The sequence below is a fragment of the Pseudopodoces humilis genome, chromosome 13 (assembly GCF_049639895.1).
Source record: "Pseudopodoces humilis isolate 2021_Gansu_Grassland_sample_001 chromosome 13, ASM4963989v1, whole genome shotgun sequence".
NCBI classification, from domain to species: domain Eukaryota; kingdom Metazoa; phylum Chordata; class Aves; order Passeriformes; family Paridae; genus Pseudopodoces; species Pseudopodoces humilis.
In genome coordinates this window covers 1,441,683-1,458,638 of record NC_142212.1, presented here as the reverse complement: position 1 = coordinate 1,458,638, position 16,956 = coordinate 1,441,683, and the positions used below count along the sequence as shown (strand labels likewise).

Genomic DNA, 16,956 nt, shown 5'->3' with positions numbered 1-16,956 from the left:
GGAAGCCAGGCTGGTGCTCGTGGGCACCCCAGTCCTGTTCTCATGGGTCTGGTCTTGCAAACAGTCTACTGCTCTTCATGTGGTTATATTCCAGGAGCGGAATCTCTTGTATACATCCAGTTTATGGTCTACAAAGTTGTGTTTGTTTTCACTGGGATCACTGCAGCTAAGCCCACTGGATTGTTCCCAGATCCATCATCCTCTCTGAAGCTGGGTGGCACTCGGCAACCTGCACAGGGTACTTGGTGAAACCCAAACGCATGAGCCGTGTGTGTCATTTTGTGCTTGTCACATCCTGGCCGTGTCACCCCCCTGCCACGTACTGCCCTGGCAGCATCACCACACTGAGTCTGGATCTCATCAGTGTTTGTTGAGATCCTCGATTTGCTGACACTGGCAGTGGGTCCAAAAAAGGCCTTTAATGGTCTGCACCGTTTCTGTGTCCACAGAAAACAAGAGAAGGAACCAGGCTCTGCTGGAGCAGCTCTGTGTGTTGGTGTTGAGCCTATAGTCTGGGGCCCACACCAAGCACTGGAGCTATTAGGACTATTATACCCTCCCATTCTTTTTTTCACCTGGAATTAGAAGGAACAGATTAGAGAGATGAAATTCCAAGGTGTGCCAAACCCAAATAGACTGAAATACCTCTTAGGGCTCTTCTGGAAACACCAAATGGAGCAAGATCATGCCCAGATGTAAGGTGACATAGCCCAGTGTGCTGCTAGCTGTAGCACTCTTTCCTGTGAGCTTATCTAGCAGGGAGGCCTCAGGAGTACTGCAGATAAAAGGGACTGCTATTTCCATCTCTGCAACTGAACCACATTCAAAAAGCCATGCTTGGTCATATTATAGCAAAACCCCAGAATTTCTGAAAATGCTGCAGCTTATCAATTAGGTTTGTATTTCCAGTAATGCCAAATACGAATCAATCTAATTAAAGACAACAAGGAACTACAGCTCCTCCAGTCAAGTCTAGTGAAACTAGAAGAATACCAAAGACAGAGAAGTAGTTTTTTCTGTAAGTCACTACCCCTGCAGCTGGTGTTACACAACTCAAGTTGAACACAAGTGTGTTGCAAGTCAAATCTTCCCTTACAGGCACTCACAGAAGCAAATTACGCAGCAGCACCTGAATTCTACTTACCTCATGGCAGCATTCAGATTTGCTTTGTAAGGTTTTGCTTTTTTGTAAGGTTTGGTTTTGCTCCACATGTCTGGGAACAGCACAGGCACTGTGACCCCACAGAATGTCACTCACCTCCCTGGCTGCAGGTGAGTGCTTTCGTAATTCCAAGGCCTCTGGTTTCACCTTCAGCATCAGGGGAAGCCATGCAGCCCCAGCCACTTGCTGCTCTTGCTTAGGGATTGTTTGGATTTCACTAAGCTGCCCTAAGGCATTGCCATTCTTTAAATCCTAGTTATTAGAGCTGGCTCCAGGCATGCCAAGGGCACAAGACAGCTGAAGTGACAGTCCCCAGCAAAGCTGCCTGGGCAGCTGCAGGGCTTGCAGCATGTCCCACAAGCAGGGACACTCTCCCAAGCCCCAGCCTGGCAGTGGCAGCTTTCCAGCCATCCAGCAGCAGTAAGCTGATCTCCTTTCTCCTCTCCTGGCTGGCCCTGCTCCCACCCCTCTTTCCCTGAGCCTCAGGAGATGAGGCTGCCCCAGCTGAGCTTCAGCCCCTCAGCCCCAAGCAGTGACTCTTGTAGAGTACCAAAGGGCCAAATGTAGGTGGAGAAGATGCAGGTGGATCAACTGGATCCAGATAATTTCTGGAACGCTGCGTCTCTCCCAGTTGTAATTATGTGTGTTCCTCATCCTGACCACCAGACTTGCTCACCACCTGCAAAATGAGCACCCACCAATGTGCATCCCAGCTCTAGGAAGGAAATAAATAATTGGAGGCTGGCCCTGTCTGCTCTGCCACTGCCTTTTTTCCTTGCCCTTGCCAGTTCTTTGTATTTTTGCCTTTACCAGTTCTTCCTTCTGAGGGTATAACACCACATTTTAACAGAATAAGAAAATTAATAAATAAGTACTCAGAATGAAAAATGTGTGGGAATGAGATTAAATACAGATAATTGATTTGTTAATGAAATCTTCCCAAAACAAATCCAGGGTTGTTCAAACCCCTTAATCTGTGATTGTCAATTTACAGAAAAAAAAAGAAAAAAATGACAGATATCAGTATAATTCAGGCAAGAGATTGTCTCTCTTGGAGAGAGACAGCAGCTCCTGGAGGAGCAAAGGAAAGGTTTATCCAGATGTTGACAGGAAGAACCAAGCAAGCTCTCAGAGATTTTTGAGATTTAGCTCCCAAACACAGCAGAATTTTGGGATCCTGCAGTGTCTGAGAGCCCAGAGCACCACAGCTTGGTTTAATTCTGCCTCAGCCATGCTCAGAGCAGGAATGTCGTGGCTGTGAGGCAGGTAGGGTCTGGTGCCTTGACCTGACAGGCACAGTCACAAAGACCTGGTGTGTTTTACTTCATAGCTGTAAGCAGCAAAGTGGAGAGGACCTGGTGCAGCTCCACAGGCCACATCCCTCATGCACAGAAAAGGTTCTTGGTTTATTGTGAGATTTTGGCATCTTTTCTGAGATGTGCTGATGTCATGACACCGAAGCCATGGGTATTGTACTTTTAATCCCCACTTCATCAAAATTCAGTCCCCTGGTTAAACTTAACTGCTGCTGCCCCATCTGAATTTTTTCCTCTGGTCTTATCATGGCCAGCAGATATATAATTCAGCTCTATACAGAGCTAGAAAGGGGCTATTGGTGGCTTAAATCTTATTTATGCACTAATACGAAGGCATAAGTAGGATTTATGGGATGCTTAATCCCTGTGCTAACCCTCTGCACAGAAGCAGGCTGAGCTCAGAAGAACAGCTTTTATGAGAAAGGAAAGTCTAAAGCTTACAGCTTTCATGACAAATAGTGTCAGCAACACCTATTTCTTCAGCTTTGGGAGTTCCCACTTCCTTCCAAAGGAGAGAAAATGAGGAAGGAGAATGAAACAAAAGTCCTGTCCCTCCAGCCTTTGATCTGGACAAGATTAGATCCTGCTGTAAATTTAGGACAAGCCTTCAGAGACATCTAGTGATTTCTCAGAGGATTTGATTGTGATTTCACAGCACTGTATTCTGGGACCTTGTGCTGGTCAATCAATGCAGCCCAAAACAGACTCTTCTGCAACAGCATCCTGCAGCCTGGGGCTGCTCTGGGAGAGAGCTTTGCTCTTGCATTATTGCATGTTGGCTTGTTAAAGTGTTCACTAAGCACATTTCCCTTGTTTTGCTTAGACTCATAGAATGAGACACAAAAAACCAACCAAATAAAAACTCACACCTCCAAACCAGAAATGTTACTAAATGAGGAAATTTTCAAGGCAAGCACTCTACATCATTATACTTTCAAGGAAGCCTGGGAGAAGAAATAACATATGCTGGAAAGAATTCCTTTTCATGGTAAAAGCTACTCTTCAAGAATTTTTTTTCTGTGTAGACTCTTGGGAGGGGGTGGGTAGGGAGGAAAGATTCAAGTCTCAAGAAAATTTTCCAGTAGATAATCAAATACATGACCTCTAATTTTTTATCATCATGGACTTCAGATATATGATTTATTCACCAATGTAAAAAATAAACCAAACCCCAAACAAGGATAAGTCGTTTTCTGTAGGTTCAGAAAATACTCACTGATGCAGATCACTAATTTTCAACAAGCCTAAAAAACTCTCTGTATGGAGCATTTCTTCCTCTCTATCGATATCAGAAAATGTGGAAGGCTGAAGAGGAAACAAAAGTTAAACCAAACCATTTAAAAATACAGTACTGTGACAGATTTTATTTCATTTTGAGTGATACTACATGCTTACTACCACTAGGAACAGCCATGCCTTTTTTTTTTTTTTTTTGGTTTGTTTTGGACTTTTATATATTTTTTTTTAATCTATATTAAATGTTGACCTAAACTTTGCTGTGCCTTGGAAATCTGGCTCAGGAGTTAACTGCAGGAATTTTTATTTAAATAGATAAGCATTTATGTTTGAAAATAAGACAAAAACAGGTGAACAGAAAAATTAAATTACAAATTCAGTTCATACAAATATCTCTTACACTATGCACTAAATCCTGTTAATTAGCTGAGGTCTTTTAAAAATTCTTAAAATACTTATGAAACATTATTTACAAATTATATAAACAAAATCTAGGCCACTTAAATTAACCAATACAACAAAAAAAGTCACCTTTTTGTATGGTGTGTACTAAAAATGTTCTTGTTTATTGATCATAACCCAGTTTGCAGTATAAAATGTTTGTTCACTTACATCAAAATGGGTTCCAATAGAAGGAAGGAAGGTATTGGTTCCAGAAGAAAGCAATCAATATAATAAATGCTTAAAATCAATGAGGCTTCTTAATGTTCTGTTCTGCACCATTTGCAGTCAGTTTTAGAAGTCCGTTCTACAGTATTTGTCATTTGAACAGGTCATCTCAAAATAGCAGAGACATGGTTTTAGCAACCAGAAAATACTCAGTACATTGCTCACACATCACAAAGACCTTACCAGGAGGGCGAGGCAGAAAATGGAATGTCAGTGGCCAGCACAAGCCTTTACAACATTTAACTTAAGAGGCAGCATTTATAGAACTAATCACAGACTATACACATCCTGCACTCAACAGCAATCAAAAGGACTGGAAAATATACATTTAGGAAAACAAAAGACTGATGGTATTCCATTACCTCTGTTAAAATGAATGCTTTGCTCCTTGTCTTTTGTTTTAAAACCAGCATTGACACCACCACCACCAACTATAACTACTTTTTCCTTTAACATAATATATGGCAGGTAACTACTGTACGTGAAAAATGTACAATGAAAGGTGAGAAACCACTGAATTTCCTATGCAGACACATGAAAATATAAAGCCATACAGATTCCAAAGTGCCATGAATGCCAAATTCAAGTGATGGTTTATAGCATGTATGAAAGAAACTAAATGAAATTTGCTCTAAGGGTTGCTGAGCCCTTCAGCTGTATCCTCAGTCTCCCCTTTGGCAGCTTTGGTGAGAATTTCCATCCATTTCATCTGCAGTTCTTCATCTTCTGCACTGAAATAGAGAACTTGATGGGACTGGCAAAGCTTAAAAACGTGCTTCACTTCAAACTTCTCACCGGAACCTGGTAAACTGACTTCGTAGCCAGGCAGAGGGATGGGCCGTGGGCTCCGTCCTTCCTAAAGGAGAGAGAAGAGATGTGAGAGCTCTGAGGTGCAGTTTGGGGCAGGAGGGGTGGGTACATGGCATGTGAGAGCTCTGAGGTGCAGTTTGGGGCAGGAGGGGTGGGTACACTGCATGTGAGAGCTCTGAGGTGCAGTTTGGGGCAGGAGGGGTGGGTACACTGCATGTGAGAGCTCTGAGGTGCAGTTTGGGGCAGGAGGGGTGGGTACACTGCATGTGAGAGCTCTGAGGTGCAGTTTGGGGCAGGAGGGGTGGGTACATGGCATGTGAGAGCTCTGAGGTGCAATTTGGGGCAGGAGGGGTGGGTACATGGCATGTGAGAGCTCTGAGGTGCAGTTTGGGGCAGGAGGGGTGGGTACACTGCATGTGAGAGCTCTGAGGTGCAGTTTGGGGCAGGAGGGGTGGGTACACTGCATGTGAGAGCTCTGAGGTGCAGTTTGGGGCAGGAGGGGTGGGTACATGGCATGTGAGAGCTCTGAGGTGCAGTTTGGGGCAGGAGGGGTGGGTACACGGCATGGGGCCAGCAGGCACACACTGCAGGAAGCACACAGACTCCTTGCTCAGCGGGCACGAGGCAGTACCGACTGCTCAGCTTCAACCAGCAAAAAGCAATGACTTTATTCTTGTGCTTGATTCTTACTCCACTGGTTTCCTTTCACAGTAAACATGGCCAGGGATTTTAATATCATTTCATGTAACTTATGCACGTGTCTTTTAGAAAATTTCCTCTGCATTAAGTGCAGGCAATGAGATCCAGCAGAGAAGAGTTTTGGTGTTGTCCCTTTTGAACATCACTGGGTATTTTGTAGCATTGGTTAAAAGGAAGCAAATAAGCAAAGCTGGACCCTGAGAGACACCAAGGCAACTAAAGAGCAAGGGAAAAGTCTTTGAAAGAAAAGACAATTTTTGATTTTCAGTCATTTATGATGCCTTTGAGAGTTGTCAAGGAAGCTAGTGCTTAAATTCTTGACCATCCTTTAAAAGCCAGCTTGACTCACAGATCTAAGGAGCAATATACAGCTCTCTAACAGCCACATCTTGAGCATCAACCAACTCCTCTCCTAAGCTCTCAAGGAAAACATATTTCAGCAAGGCAGGGTGTGCCATGGTCAAGCAACCTCTTTACCTGTTCCCAGCAAACTGTTTCTAAAGATGAGTCCCCAAACTGAAGTCTGAATCACACAGGCACCAAGCATCTGTACAAAGCTGTCACCTTCTGTAGCAGCTGCTTGTGTTGCAGCCCCATACCAAAGCTAACAAATCATCCCACAGAGAAGTGGCAAAGTCATTCTTTTTTGAGCCCCCACACCAAATGCAGATGACTTGGTAAATCTGAAAGAGGACCAAAACTCTGAGAACAATGGCCAAAAAATGTGCCTCCTTTTCCAACACTTTGTCTAAAGTAATTCAAGTATCAAAAATACTCACATCAATTCAAACACATACATTAACTATATGGGCAAGAAATACAGTCAAAAATGTATCACAGTTTATTAAATCAATACAGCCTTCTTGATTTATTCGTCTATTGCTTGTTATTGTCCTGCAAAAATGCCAGAGTCCAACTGCTTGAAGACCAAGCACTATTCAGTGACATTTAAGGCAGCTTTAGGCCAAACACTAAAGTTACACTCAGTTCCCACTTGAGTGTAACTAGCTGTTCTAAATGCAGCACAGTTTCTATTCCCTGACACCACAGCCACATCCCTATAAACAGGAAGGTCTTGCCCATGCAGAAGAAGTGGCATGTACAGAGCAGCTCCTGCACACATGGCACTGCTCAAGCAAGCAAATGTGGGACTGATGAACACAAACACACAAGAGCACATGCAAGCTCAACCATGCCTGCTTCACTGATCTTGGTTTGGAAGAGTAGACATTTAGATTTGTCAAATGGAAAATTGTAGGTTGCCATGACAATGACAAATGATGCTGTTTGTAGCCACAAAGTGCACTGTAAGAGCAAATTGATGTTTGAGTTGTATGTGTTGCACCTACCCAAAATGTGCAGACACAGGCAAATTAAGCAGTCTGCCTTTGGTCTTGCATCCTCCCTTAATATGCTGCCTTTGGTACTTTGTCTGTACCTGCCTGATCCAAAAGGAAGGGATTTACATTATCTCTGAAAAGCTGTACTACTGACAGGTAAAGGTGAAACACTTGGCCTTGAGGAATACCCCACCCCCAATCCATACTTTTCTTTGGGAGCAGTAGCATCTGTGAATGTCCTTTGCCCCTGAGCCCTTCCCTCCTACCTGAAGCCCAGCAAATCCAGGTGCACCCATGAGGGATTCCAGCCCTATACTGAGCATGTAAGTAGGATTTACAGGCCTTACAAGAGAGATGAAAGTCATGTTTTAGTTTTAAGAGCCTACCAGATTTGGCTGGTTGGACTGTATTTTTAAAATAATTTTGCATGTAACGTAGTATAACTGCATGATACTGGTATCTCATCAAACCAAAATACCCTGTGCTGAAAGAACTTCACCTCAGGGCTGATTACAATAATTTTCCTCAGATAGTGAGTGAGAGATAAAAATCCAGTGGATGTGTAATACCGTCAGCAATCAAAAGCACTGTGCACTCATCCTGACTCTCAGCAGCACAACAGAAATGAGTTATTTATCTAGGTCATTACAGCACCATGTATTTATTGATCTGTTACAGCCATTGCAACACCCAGGCTTTAAGATTTGGGAGCAGACAACTCAGTTCCACCACACAGGCAGTTCTGTTTCAGGCACCCCTGCATACAGACATGCCTCTTGCACTACAGCTCTTCGCAGTGTATAAACTCTCTCAGACAACAGTGACCCACCAGTGGCATTTCCCCCCTCCTAATTCTGAGTGGGCTTAGAAAATCCCTGGTTTTTTCTACCCAAACTCCACTCTTTATCCACTCATGATATAACCCCAACATTACACAAGTCATTGAGAAACTCCTGTGTGGCAAAGATCTTCAGGACCAAAAAAGGGCAGGCAGAGTTTTGTGCAGGGCTGCAGGATCAACAGGCAAGCAAAAAAAAAAACAAAACCCCAAAAAACTTCTCAAAAACACTGAGCTCAATTTCAAACTCAGCTACTCCCTTATTTACTAAAAGTAAATCACATTTACATGATGAATGGAAGATTTTTCTTCTTTATAAATCAAAATTTTCTCTTGGATCAGGCTTGATCTGATATATATATAAATATACTAGCTCTAGCTATACTAGTTTTACCCTTTGTATTCCTCCAAAATCCATTACTCTTCCAGCTAGCTTGGAAGCCTTAACTTTGTACATCTCAGGTAAGTTCATGTCAGAGCTTTGCAAATAGCTATGCATTTTACAAGGCCAACAAGGGCAGAAGGTCCAGGTGGAGCCCTTGAAAAGACAAAACTAATTTATCTTAAAGCTGCTGCTCCTTACACTTGAAGTGGTCTTTGCTTTATAAGTAAACTCTTTCAATTTCACTGAGATAAACATGACAACAGCTGTACAAATTGTGACTCCATTTGAGGACAAATCAAACTGGTGTGATTCCCAAACCTAAACAAGCTGGGAATCCTCATCTGTAAAGCCTCATACAAGACTTGAACTGTGAACACTCAGGGGATTAATTCATTCTAAATCAAAAGAGCAGATTTCTTGCTATTTTAAGTCTGTGAGTCATGTTTCTACCTGCACTAGCATCCCTTCTCTTGTGTGTGGACCAGGGGTGCAGAGGAAGAAGCTTTCACTGTATCCAAAGCTCCAGATTCAGCTTGGTTTGCTCTTTCCCCCCAAGAGGCAGCCATTCTTTCTGTTCCTCTACAATAATCCCCCAACTTTCAAACTTCTACTTTACTCTGTTTCAAGACCTTTAATACTGTTGTTGGCAATATTATTCCCAAAAGACATATCTCAGGCACTGAAATGCTTCTTTGCAGGTTTAAAGAGGTCTGTGACATCTACAGAGTGGCTGTGCAAAACAGAGCTATGCCTGGGGAAAGAATATTTAAGCACATGAGTGGCTCCCAACTGATTCCAGACATTCAGACACCAATAATGAAGCTCTGGAAGAGATTTTCTTCAGAATTGTAGTGTATCCTATGTAAACCAGAATTAACAAGAACGTTGGATTAAGAAATAGGACTTGTTTCCTAAATTTTGTTCTGCAAAAGGTTGGATGCAAATTGAAGTATACAAATGAGAATGGCAAGCCCTTGAAAAAAGGAAGAACTGTTGTTGTTTGTAGTCTCATTCCAGACAGTAAATCATGGTTTTGGAATGTAAGATAAATAACCTTGTCCTTTTGCTTTCTTGACACTTTAATGAGAGATTTATCTCACCCCTGAAATAGGTGAGGACACTAACCACTAAATTTAACTGTCACAGAATTGACTATCAGCGCCAAAGGCAGCCTTTTCCCCTAAAAGAATAGGATCTTACTAATAATATTATCAGAGGCTCAAGATCCAATTTGGCAGGACATGGACAAAATACACAGCAACTGAAGCAGAGGAGCTCCTCCAGCTTCCATCTGTGGCTTTGCATGACTGTCAGGTGGGGCCTGCAAAATCAAGCATCATTGAGTTTGCACTGAACACAGGTGATTTATGTCCATGGATTATTATTGGTGCTGTACTGCAACAATCAGTTGGGTAGTAGGAGAAATTCTCAATCATACTGTGTAAGGGGTGCTCTCAACTTCTCAGCCTGCCAACTCTTAGATGACACACATTGTTTCTGAGGAAGGTTGTTGTGGTGACACTGGTGGTTGGGGTCTTTTTCCCTGGGACTGAGATTGACAAGAGAGAGGCTGTTTTCTTCTGTTTGGGCTCAGCTGTTAATTGTTTTTTATCTATATTATGTATATAGAGAGTACAAGGAGCTACATACACTAAGAAAGAAAGGTGCAAAATGGAGAACAAATAATCTCTTTTAGGTCTTTTATGTGTCTATTTATCTAATAATCAAATGTTAAATAAGTTATTTTTTTTAGTGGCTTAATGTCTTGACACCTGTGTGCTGCACTGCAGATTTTTTCATTCAATCACTTATTATTACTTAAAAACCCAAAGAAGAAGGGGAAAGAAGAAGGACAAGAAGGAGAAAGAGACAATGTCCGAAAGTCTTCATCTTAGATTTACTTATTAATATAACTAAAACTCCAAACTCTAACTTTTTTACCTAGTGATTTAAGAGATCTCTAACTTACACACTCACATTATTAGTTTCTTAATTTTAAAAGCTGTCTCTAGAGTTTTAGGCTAAGTTCAGTGCTCTCCCGGGTGTCAGAGCCAAGCATCACAAATAAAGGCCTATTTTCTGTGCCTCAGACTTCAACAGAAGGCCAAAGAATTTAAACTTCTCTCTCTCTCTTCCCACTCTCCTTGCCCAAGTGTGAGACAATCTGGCTTGGTTTGTGTGGATGCAGGGCTTGCACTGGCCCTTGGCTGAGGCACAGCTTGTGCATCAGTTGAGAAGTTCTGCGGGTGAAGCTGTTCTCTCTGCTTGGCTTTTTAAGGCACTGCTCCTTTCCCCAGACCCTGACTCCAGAGAGAGCCAAAGACTGGATTTGTTGCCTTTGTTTCAGTGCCTTGTCTGAGGCTGTTTGCTTTTCCAATGTGTCATTTCATGTCCTGCTGGCTAGGAGGGAAAGCAGGCAGCTCACTGCCTGCAGGATGAGCTGGAGCCTTACCCAGTGTGGGGCTGGAAACACAGAGACAGCCAAGGGGGCTGAAGCTCCAAATTCAAGCTTTCAGCCTCTTTGAGCACTATGTTTAAAACATTAGACAAACTTGTTTAAAGCCAAAGGTGCTTCTGGTGACAGGCTGCAAAATGAACACAACTCTAATAACAAGGTGTAGTATTTGTTGATCAGATACAGGGTGAGCTTTACTCTGAAATGCTTTATAAAATCACAGGGAAAATTGATTTCCTTGACTGTTCCTAGCCACCAACAGATGCTAATAAAAAGAAAACCTTCTTATCACTACAACTACAGCAGGGTAATGGCTGGCTGAATTCAGTTCCATTCCTCCTTCACACAGGAGATAAAACAAAGCTCTGTATAAATGTGTCAAATGCCAAATGCAAAACTGGATATGGGGAATCTCCTTTCAGCACTGTTGTTCTTCAATGCTAAGGAAGCATGACAGATATTTCTAGTTTGGATATAGATGTTTCTATCCCTTGACTTTCATCCCACACAAATGCTAGCTAATTTCAACAGTACATTTTGAGACAAAAAGCTCTTATCAATGTAAGTACTTCAAGCAAAGATAAAACTCTATGATGCTATGACAAGGAGCTTCATAATTTTTCAGGCTGAAGAACATCTACATTTTCACAAATTCCTCTATCCCATCAACCCAGAACTAGTTTGTTTGTTTGTTTGTTTAAAAAAAAAAAAAAAAAAAGCAAGCAGCTTGAACCAGCAATTCCAGCAATTGCAATATCCAGCCTCCTTTGGAATTCTATATATTTAAGAGGAAAGTGCTTTCCCTAATGAGAGAGTAATAAAACCCTTGACTACACCTGTCTGAAACCTTAAAAAAGTTAAAGCATAATCTAATTATTCTTGGTTTATCCTGTTTTTTTGGTTAAATATTTGAATGGAAAAGCAACGAGCTTTAACATTTGTCCACAGCTGTATCAGCAGTAAGTACAGGTAACAAGGTAACCTAAAATCTCTGAGGCTTTGTGCCAGATCCAGAATAGCAAATTCAGTTCTGTTGTTGAAACCAAGCCAAATCCTTTGACCCATTTCTCAGCTCAACATATTTAAATTTAGGCTTTTCTTTTCCTGTGTGTTAACCCTTGTGAATGCCATCTTACCTGGCTGCTGCCTTGCAGATACAGAACAAGAGGCTCATTCCTGGGGATGGTCACCCACACTTTGTACCAAGTCTTCCCTTTCTCAAGGAACTGGAGGTAGCTGCTGAAGAGGCTGTTTTCAGCCGCAAGGATGCTTTGCTTCTGGATGAGGGGGAAAAAAACAAAACAGAGTTGTTTCCATTTATGTTTAAGTGTGCAAAATACTTAGAATTAAATATAAAATACTCAAGTGGTGCAGAGTCAAATAACTCGAGGGCAAATGTTGGATAGGCCATAACTAAATAAAAATTAGTAATTATTGCATACAATTAAGAAATAGCATAATTCCATGTGACAGAGGCAGAGCCACCATTCCCAGCAGACATGAAGCTAAATTCAACTTCCACCCAGTAAATTGAGAATGGTAATTAAGATGATGCAGCTTATTTCTTGCTTAGCAAAGTAGGCTGGGAGATTACTTCAAATTAATGCTAAGGGTTTATTAACAGATCCTCTTGTGCATGGATGGAGCCAAATCAGAGCATAAAAAAGGGAAGAAATTGTTGTGTACTGATAGAAAGCAAAGAAAATCAAAATTCCTGTTTGCATTAGGATTTGCACGGAAGTCTCCTGAAGATTTCTGGCAGCTGCTAATAACATTTAAGTGGCAGTCTCCTCAGCTGCTACTAAGCTTGTTAAGAAAGTTTAATGTAAATAGAAGGGAAAGAAAAAGCCTGACTCTGATATTTTCTTTCTATACACTGGCTTTCTTGCATTTTATCTCATCCTTTCAAGATTTAACAAAAAAAAAACGAGCAGCCTGAGTAGAGGATGGGAAAATGACACACTTTTCCTTGAGTTTTTACAGCTTTTTGCTGTAATCTGCTTCCTGAAGTAAAGCCATGGGTTCCATTTCACTGGTTTGCCTCTCAGCTTTTCAGATTAACAGGGCCCTCTCTTCCTTGTGTAGGTGCAGGTTTGCCCCTGAAACTTTTCCTATGGAAAGAGTGCTGCAAAGTTTGTCATGAGATACCACAGACTGCACTGGCACCCATGAAGAGCTCATAATCTGTAGGCACAGCTGGAGTACATATATCACAGAATCACAAAATGGCTTGGGTCAGAAGGGACTGTAAAAACCATCTCATTCCAACCCCCTGCCACAGAGGGGAATAGCTATATTCCATACCATTCTACATGTATACCAGATCTGAAGGTTTTGATGGGGTCAGGTTCCAGCTCCAGAACTTTCTCTGCACTCTGCAGACCTGGCAGCTCAGGGCAGAGCAAGGTAGACCTGCAGCTTTACCCCATTCTATTGCCGAGGTCTTGGATGTGTTTGGGTACAAAACTGACAAAACCCCCAAGCAAGAGAGTTGCTACATGGAATTAAAAGTGAAAAAACAGATCTTATTTTTTGAACAGTTACTGTGCACAGCTCAAGATTGGAAATACACCATAATAGAAAGTAGTCAGAGGGTTTTCCTTCTTTTTTGTGACTTTGGAAGCTGAAGCTTAGCTGCCAAACCTGTGTGCGTCCCTGTGTGACCAGCATCCTATGATGAACGCTCACCATCTACCATCAGCATCCAGGCTGCAGGTGTGTTCAATGAGAGTTACAGGTCAGAGGATTAAGTATCATGGTGAGGCAGAAAAGAAAACCTATTTCATTAGTTTTTAATAAATACACTAAAAAAAGAGAGCCACACGAAGTTTCTTAGGCAAAGACTGTACCTCTGCAGCTAGTCTTTTCTTCTGCTCCCCAACTGCTTCCACCCCAGGGCTGCAGGGGCTTGCTGGGAGCTGCAGGAAACACTCTTTACACACTCGATTGTGGCGGCTGTTATCTGCAAGTGGCTTAAACTCGGAGCATTTTGCACAGATCACCTGTAACAGACAGATGGTGCTTAATTAGCCATGTTTAAAACACAGCCCTTTATAAGAGAAATTGACTTGCAGAGTGGTTGTTAGTAAAACAAAATTCTATGAAAGCTAATGTAAACTTAAGATAGAGAGACCGATATAATATTCAGTATATCTACCTCCATTAATAATTAACATGTTTGTGATCCTATGCCATATACCAGAATACCAAATTAAAGAAAACTAATGTCTTTGGGGAAATACTGTATGACTAACATCATGCAAGTTTGCTTTTCTTGTCTTTTCTTATAAGACAAAAAGAGCTTACGTTTACAAAGCAATTAGTGCTTTTTAATGGTCTAAGAAGGACTGACTTTCAGAGTGAACGTGGCTGACATCTCTCATCAATCAAGGACACCCTGGAGAACTGAGGAATCTGGAAAGCACCAACTATTTTAAGAACATAGTCCAGTATATTATCCATTAAAATTGTCTGTGTGCCTCAGCTGCCAAGAGCATGCAGTGGCACATTGGGCCTGAGGAACCAGTGCTTGGAGACAATGCTGGATCTGCAGCTCCAGATCCTGCTTTCATGCTAAAAACTTGTCTCTAATACACCTGCTCCAGGGAGAGAAACTGTCTCCAGGGTGTCAGCCTGCTGGACATCCATTCTGAATTTCCTTACAATAATAACCACAAACCTGCAGAACACATATATGTTGTTACATGCTTCAATGTAAGACTTTAATTACTATATGAAAAGAACTGCCTTAATTCAGGAAATGTTACCCAAACAAAGGCAAGACAGCATTTTTAGCAACATGATAGTCATTCATTGAGACAAAATAACTTCTTTAATTTGAATGCTATTGCCACACCACAAGGCATTACACAACAAACAATGGTTTAACAATAAATTATTAATGATATAATTCTTGTTATCTCCCTGTTCCTGGGGGAAAGCCATTATTTAATTTCTTTAGTAACACTGTCTTTGCAAGGGGATATTTTAAACACCCAGAAATGTATTTCATTATTTAAGCAATTATTAATAAAAATGAACCCAGAAGGTTGAAAATCCCAACTCTAGGGTAAAAATGCCTCCTCCAGAGCAATTTAATTTCAATTGCTGAGGTTGAGGTTTCTTTAAATATCTTAACTATACATTTAGATCTCTCTGCAGCTGAAAATTTATCTCTACTTCAAATTACTACAGTTATTTAAATAACATTTCTCTTAGTTACATTAGGAACACTGAATGAGGTTTCAAGTCATCTTGCAGAAATCCATCTCATCTTGGCCATGGTTATGATTTACAGGGAAAAAAAAAAAAAGTGAATTCAGCCATCAATAAATGGCTCTAGAGGAGGTGGCTGAGGGCCTTCAGTAACTCAGCCTTGCCTCTCTGGAAGAGATTTGCTTTGGTTTTTCAAGCAGGAGAGCAGGAGGAAGCCACTTTTGCAGAGTCTTTACTTAGGGAAAGAAATGCAGAATCACCGAGTATGCTGAGTGGGAAGGAACCCACAAGGATCACCAAGTCCAGCTCCTGGCTGCACACAGGGCATCCCCAAGTGTCACAACCTGTGCCTGAGAGTGTTGTCCAGACTCTCCTGGAGCTCTGGCACGTTTGGTGCTGTGACTGCTTCCCTGGGGAGCCTGCTCCACTGCCTGACCACTCGCTGGGGGAAGAACCTCTTTCTAATATCCAACCTAAACCTCCCCTGAAACAACTTCAGGCCATTCCCTCAGTTCCTAGAAAGAGATCACAGAAAGAGATCAGAGTCTGCCCCTCCTCTTCCTCTCAGAGGAAACTGTTGACCCCAGCAAGTCTCTCTTCAGTCTCCTCTCCTCCAGGCTGAAGAGAAGTGCCCTCAGCTGCTCCTCACCTGGCTTTGCCATCTTCATTGCCCTCCTTTGGATGCTCTAATAGCTCAATACCATCTTTAATATTGTATGCTCAGCTGTTTATTTTAGAAGAGCTGCTGTCTGGGTGAAGTGAGGCTGTCTGAAGGCCATTGCTTCTGCAAACAAGTTACAACCCCAGATACACACCCAGCCCCAGGAAAAGCACCACCTTTCTTTCTATCCACTGAGGCACTGAATTTGTCTTTAAACCAACACAAACTAAGACCCTTGCACCAGTTTTGCTCTTTTCCCCCCTGATACTGAGAGAGTAAAGCAAGTGGAAAAACCTGCTCTGATGTCTTGCCATGAACCACAATGCCTATTAGTCTCTGCACTGAAAAAATAAAAAATTGTCTTCAATGGTCTCTGCAGAAGAATCCCAAGAGCTGAGCGTGCTGGGATACTTACTGCCCCACACTGCTTACAGTGGTGCCGCCTCTTCGTGATGGAGTTAAAGCTCTCACTGCAGCTCTTACAAGACTGTTTCTCTTTGTCTCGCTTGGATTTGGAAGATTTCCTAGAGGAATCACTCTGAAATTAAAAGTACAAGTACGTGATTAAAAAATAATAATTAGAAAATGACAAAATTGTTCATGGAGTTCCACTGACAAAGATGGGGTTCACACCATTCTAGGAAAGAATTTGCATGACTCTGCTGCTTGTCTCAGCTGGAGGGAGGCTCGCTCAACCATCAGGGGTCTTGGGGGGACATTATGTGGCCTCAGCCCCTCTCTGCCCACTCATGTCCTTACTGCCACGGAACAATCTCCTCTCCCTGTCAGTGAGGAGATGGAGGAACGGCCTCAAGAAAAAGCTTCCCTTCCAGCACTCACCTCCTTCTTTTTCAAGGTACATGTTGACTTTGTGAGTGTGTTGTAAACTTTCCTCCCTTGGTGGGAAGGAGATGTGAAGGTTTTGGAGAAAATGGCTTGAATGAAGAAATGAATGGTATTGGGAGTGGACTCTGTGCCACCCAACTTCAAATGCTTAATTTAGGAGTTTTCTTAGGCTCCCTCCCAGCCCAAGATGAAGCATAAAACTCCTCAGGAAGGCAGGGACACCCACACCAGAAAGATCTGCACTATCTGCTGTTTAGGTGGCCAGATAAGGTTAGCCTCTAAATCCAAGCTGGTACCTAAAGTCACTAAGCAAACACTATTGGA

General features: G+C 42.1%; 1 protein-coding gene across 4 annotated transcripts in view; it reads right to left on the bottom strand.

The window, feature by feature from the left end:
• Window positions 1-4,259: 4,259 nt before the first annotated feature.
• The window catches only part of FGD3 (FYVE, RhoGEF and PH domain containing 3), a 96,475-nt gene continuing 83,778 nt past the window's right edge, over window positions 4,260-16,956 (bottom strand). For all 4 annotated transcript variants that reach the window (XM_088061877.1, XM_088061878.1, XM_088061879.1 and 1 more), the window contains exons 16-19: window positions 16,202-16,324; window positions 13,760-13,912; window positions 12,047-12,187; window positions 4,260-5,239 (exon numbers count right to left, since the gene is read on the bottom strand). In XM_088061877.1, the coding sequence (XP_087918003.1) occupies window positions 5,015-5,239; window positions 12,047-12,187; window positions 13,760-13,912; window positions 16,202-16,324 (642 nt within the window). In that variant the 3' untranslated portion in view covers window positions 4,260-5,014. The remainder of the gene's footprint in view (window positions 5,240-12,046; window positions 12,188-13,759; window positions 13,913-16,201; window positions 16,325-16,956) is intronic.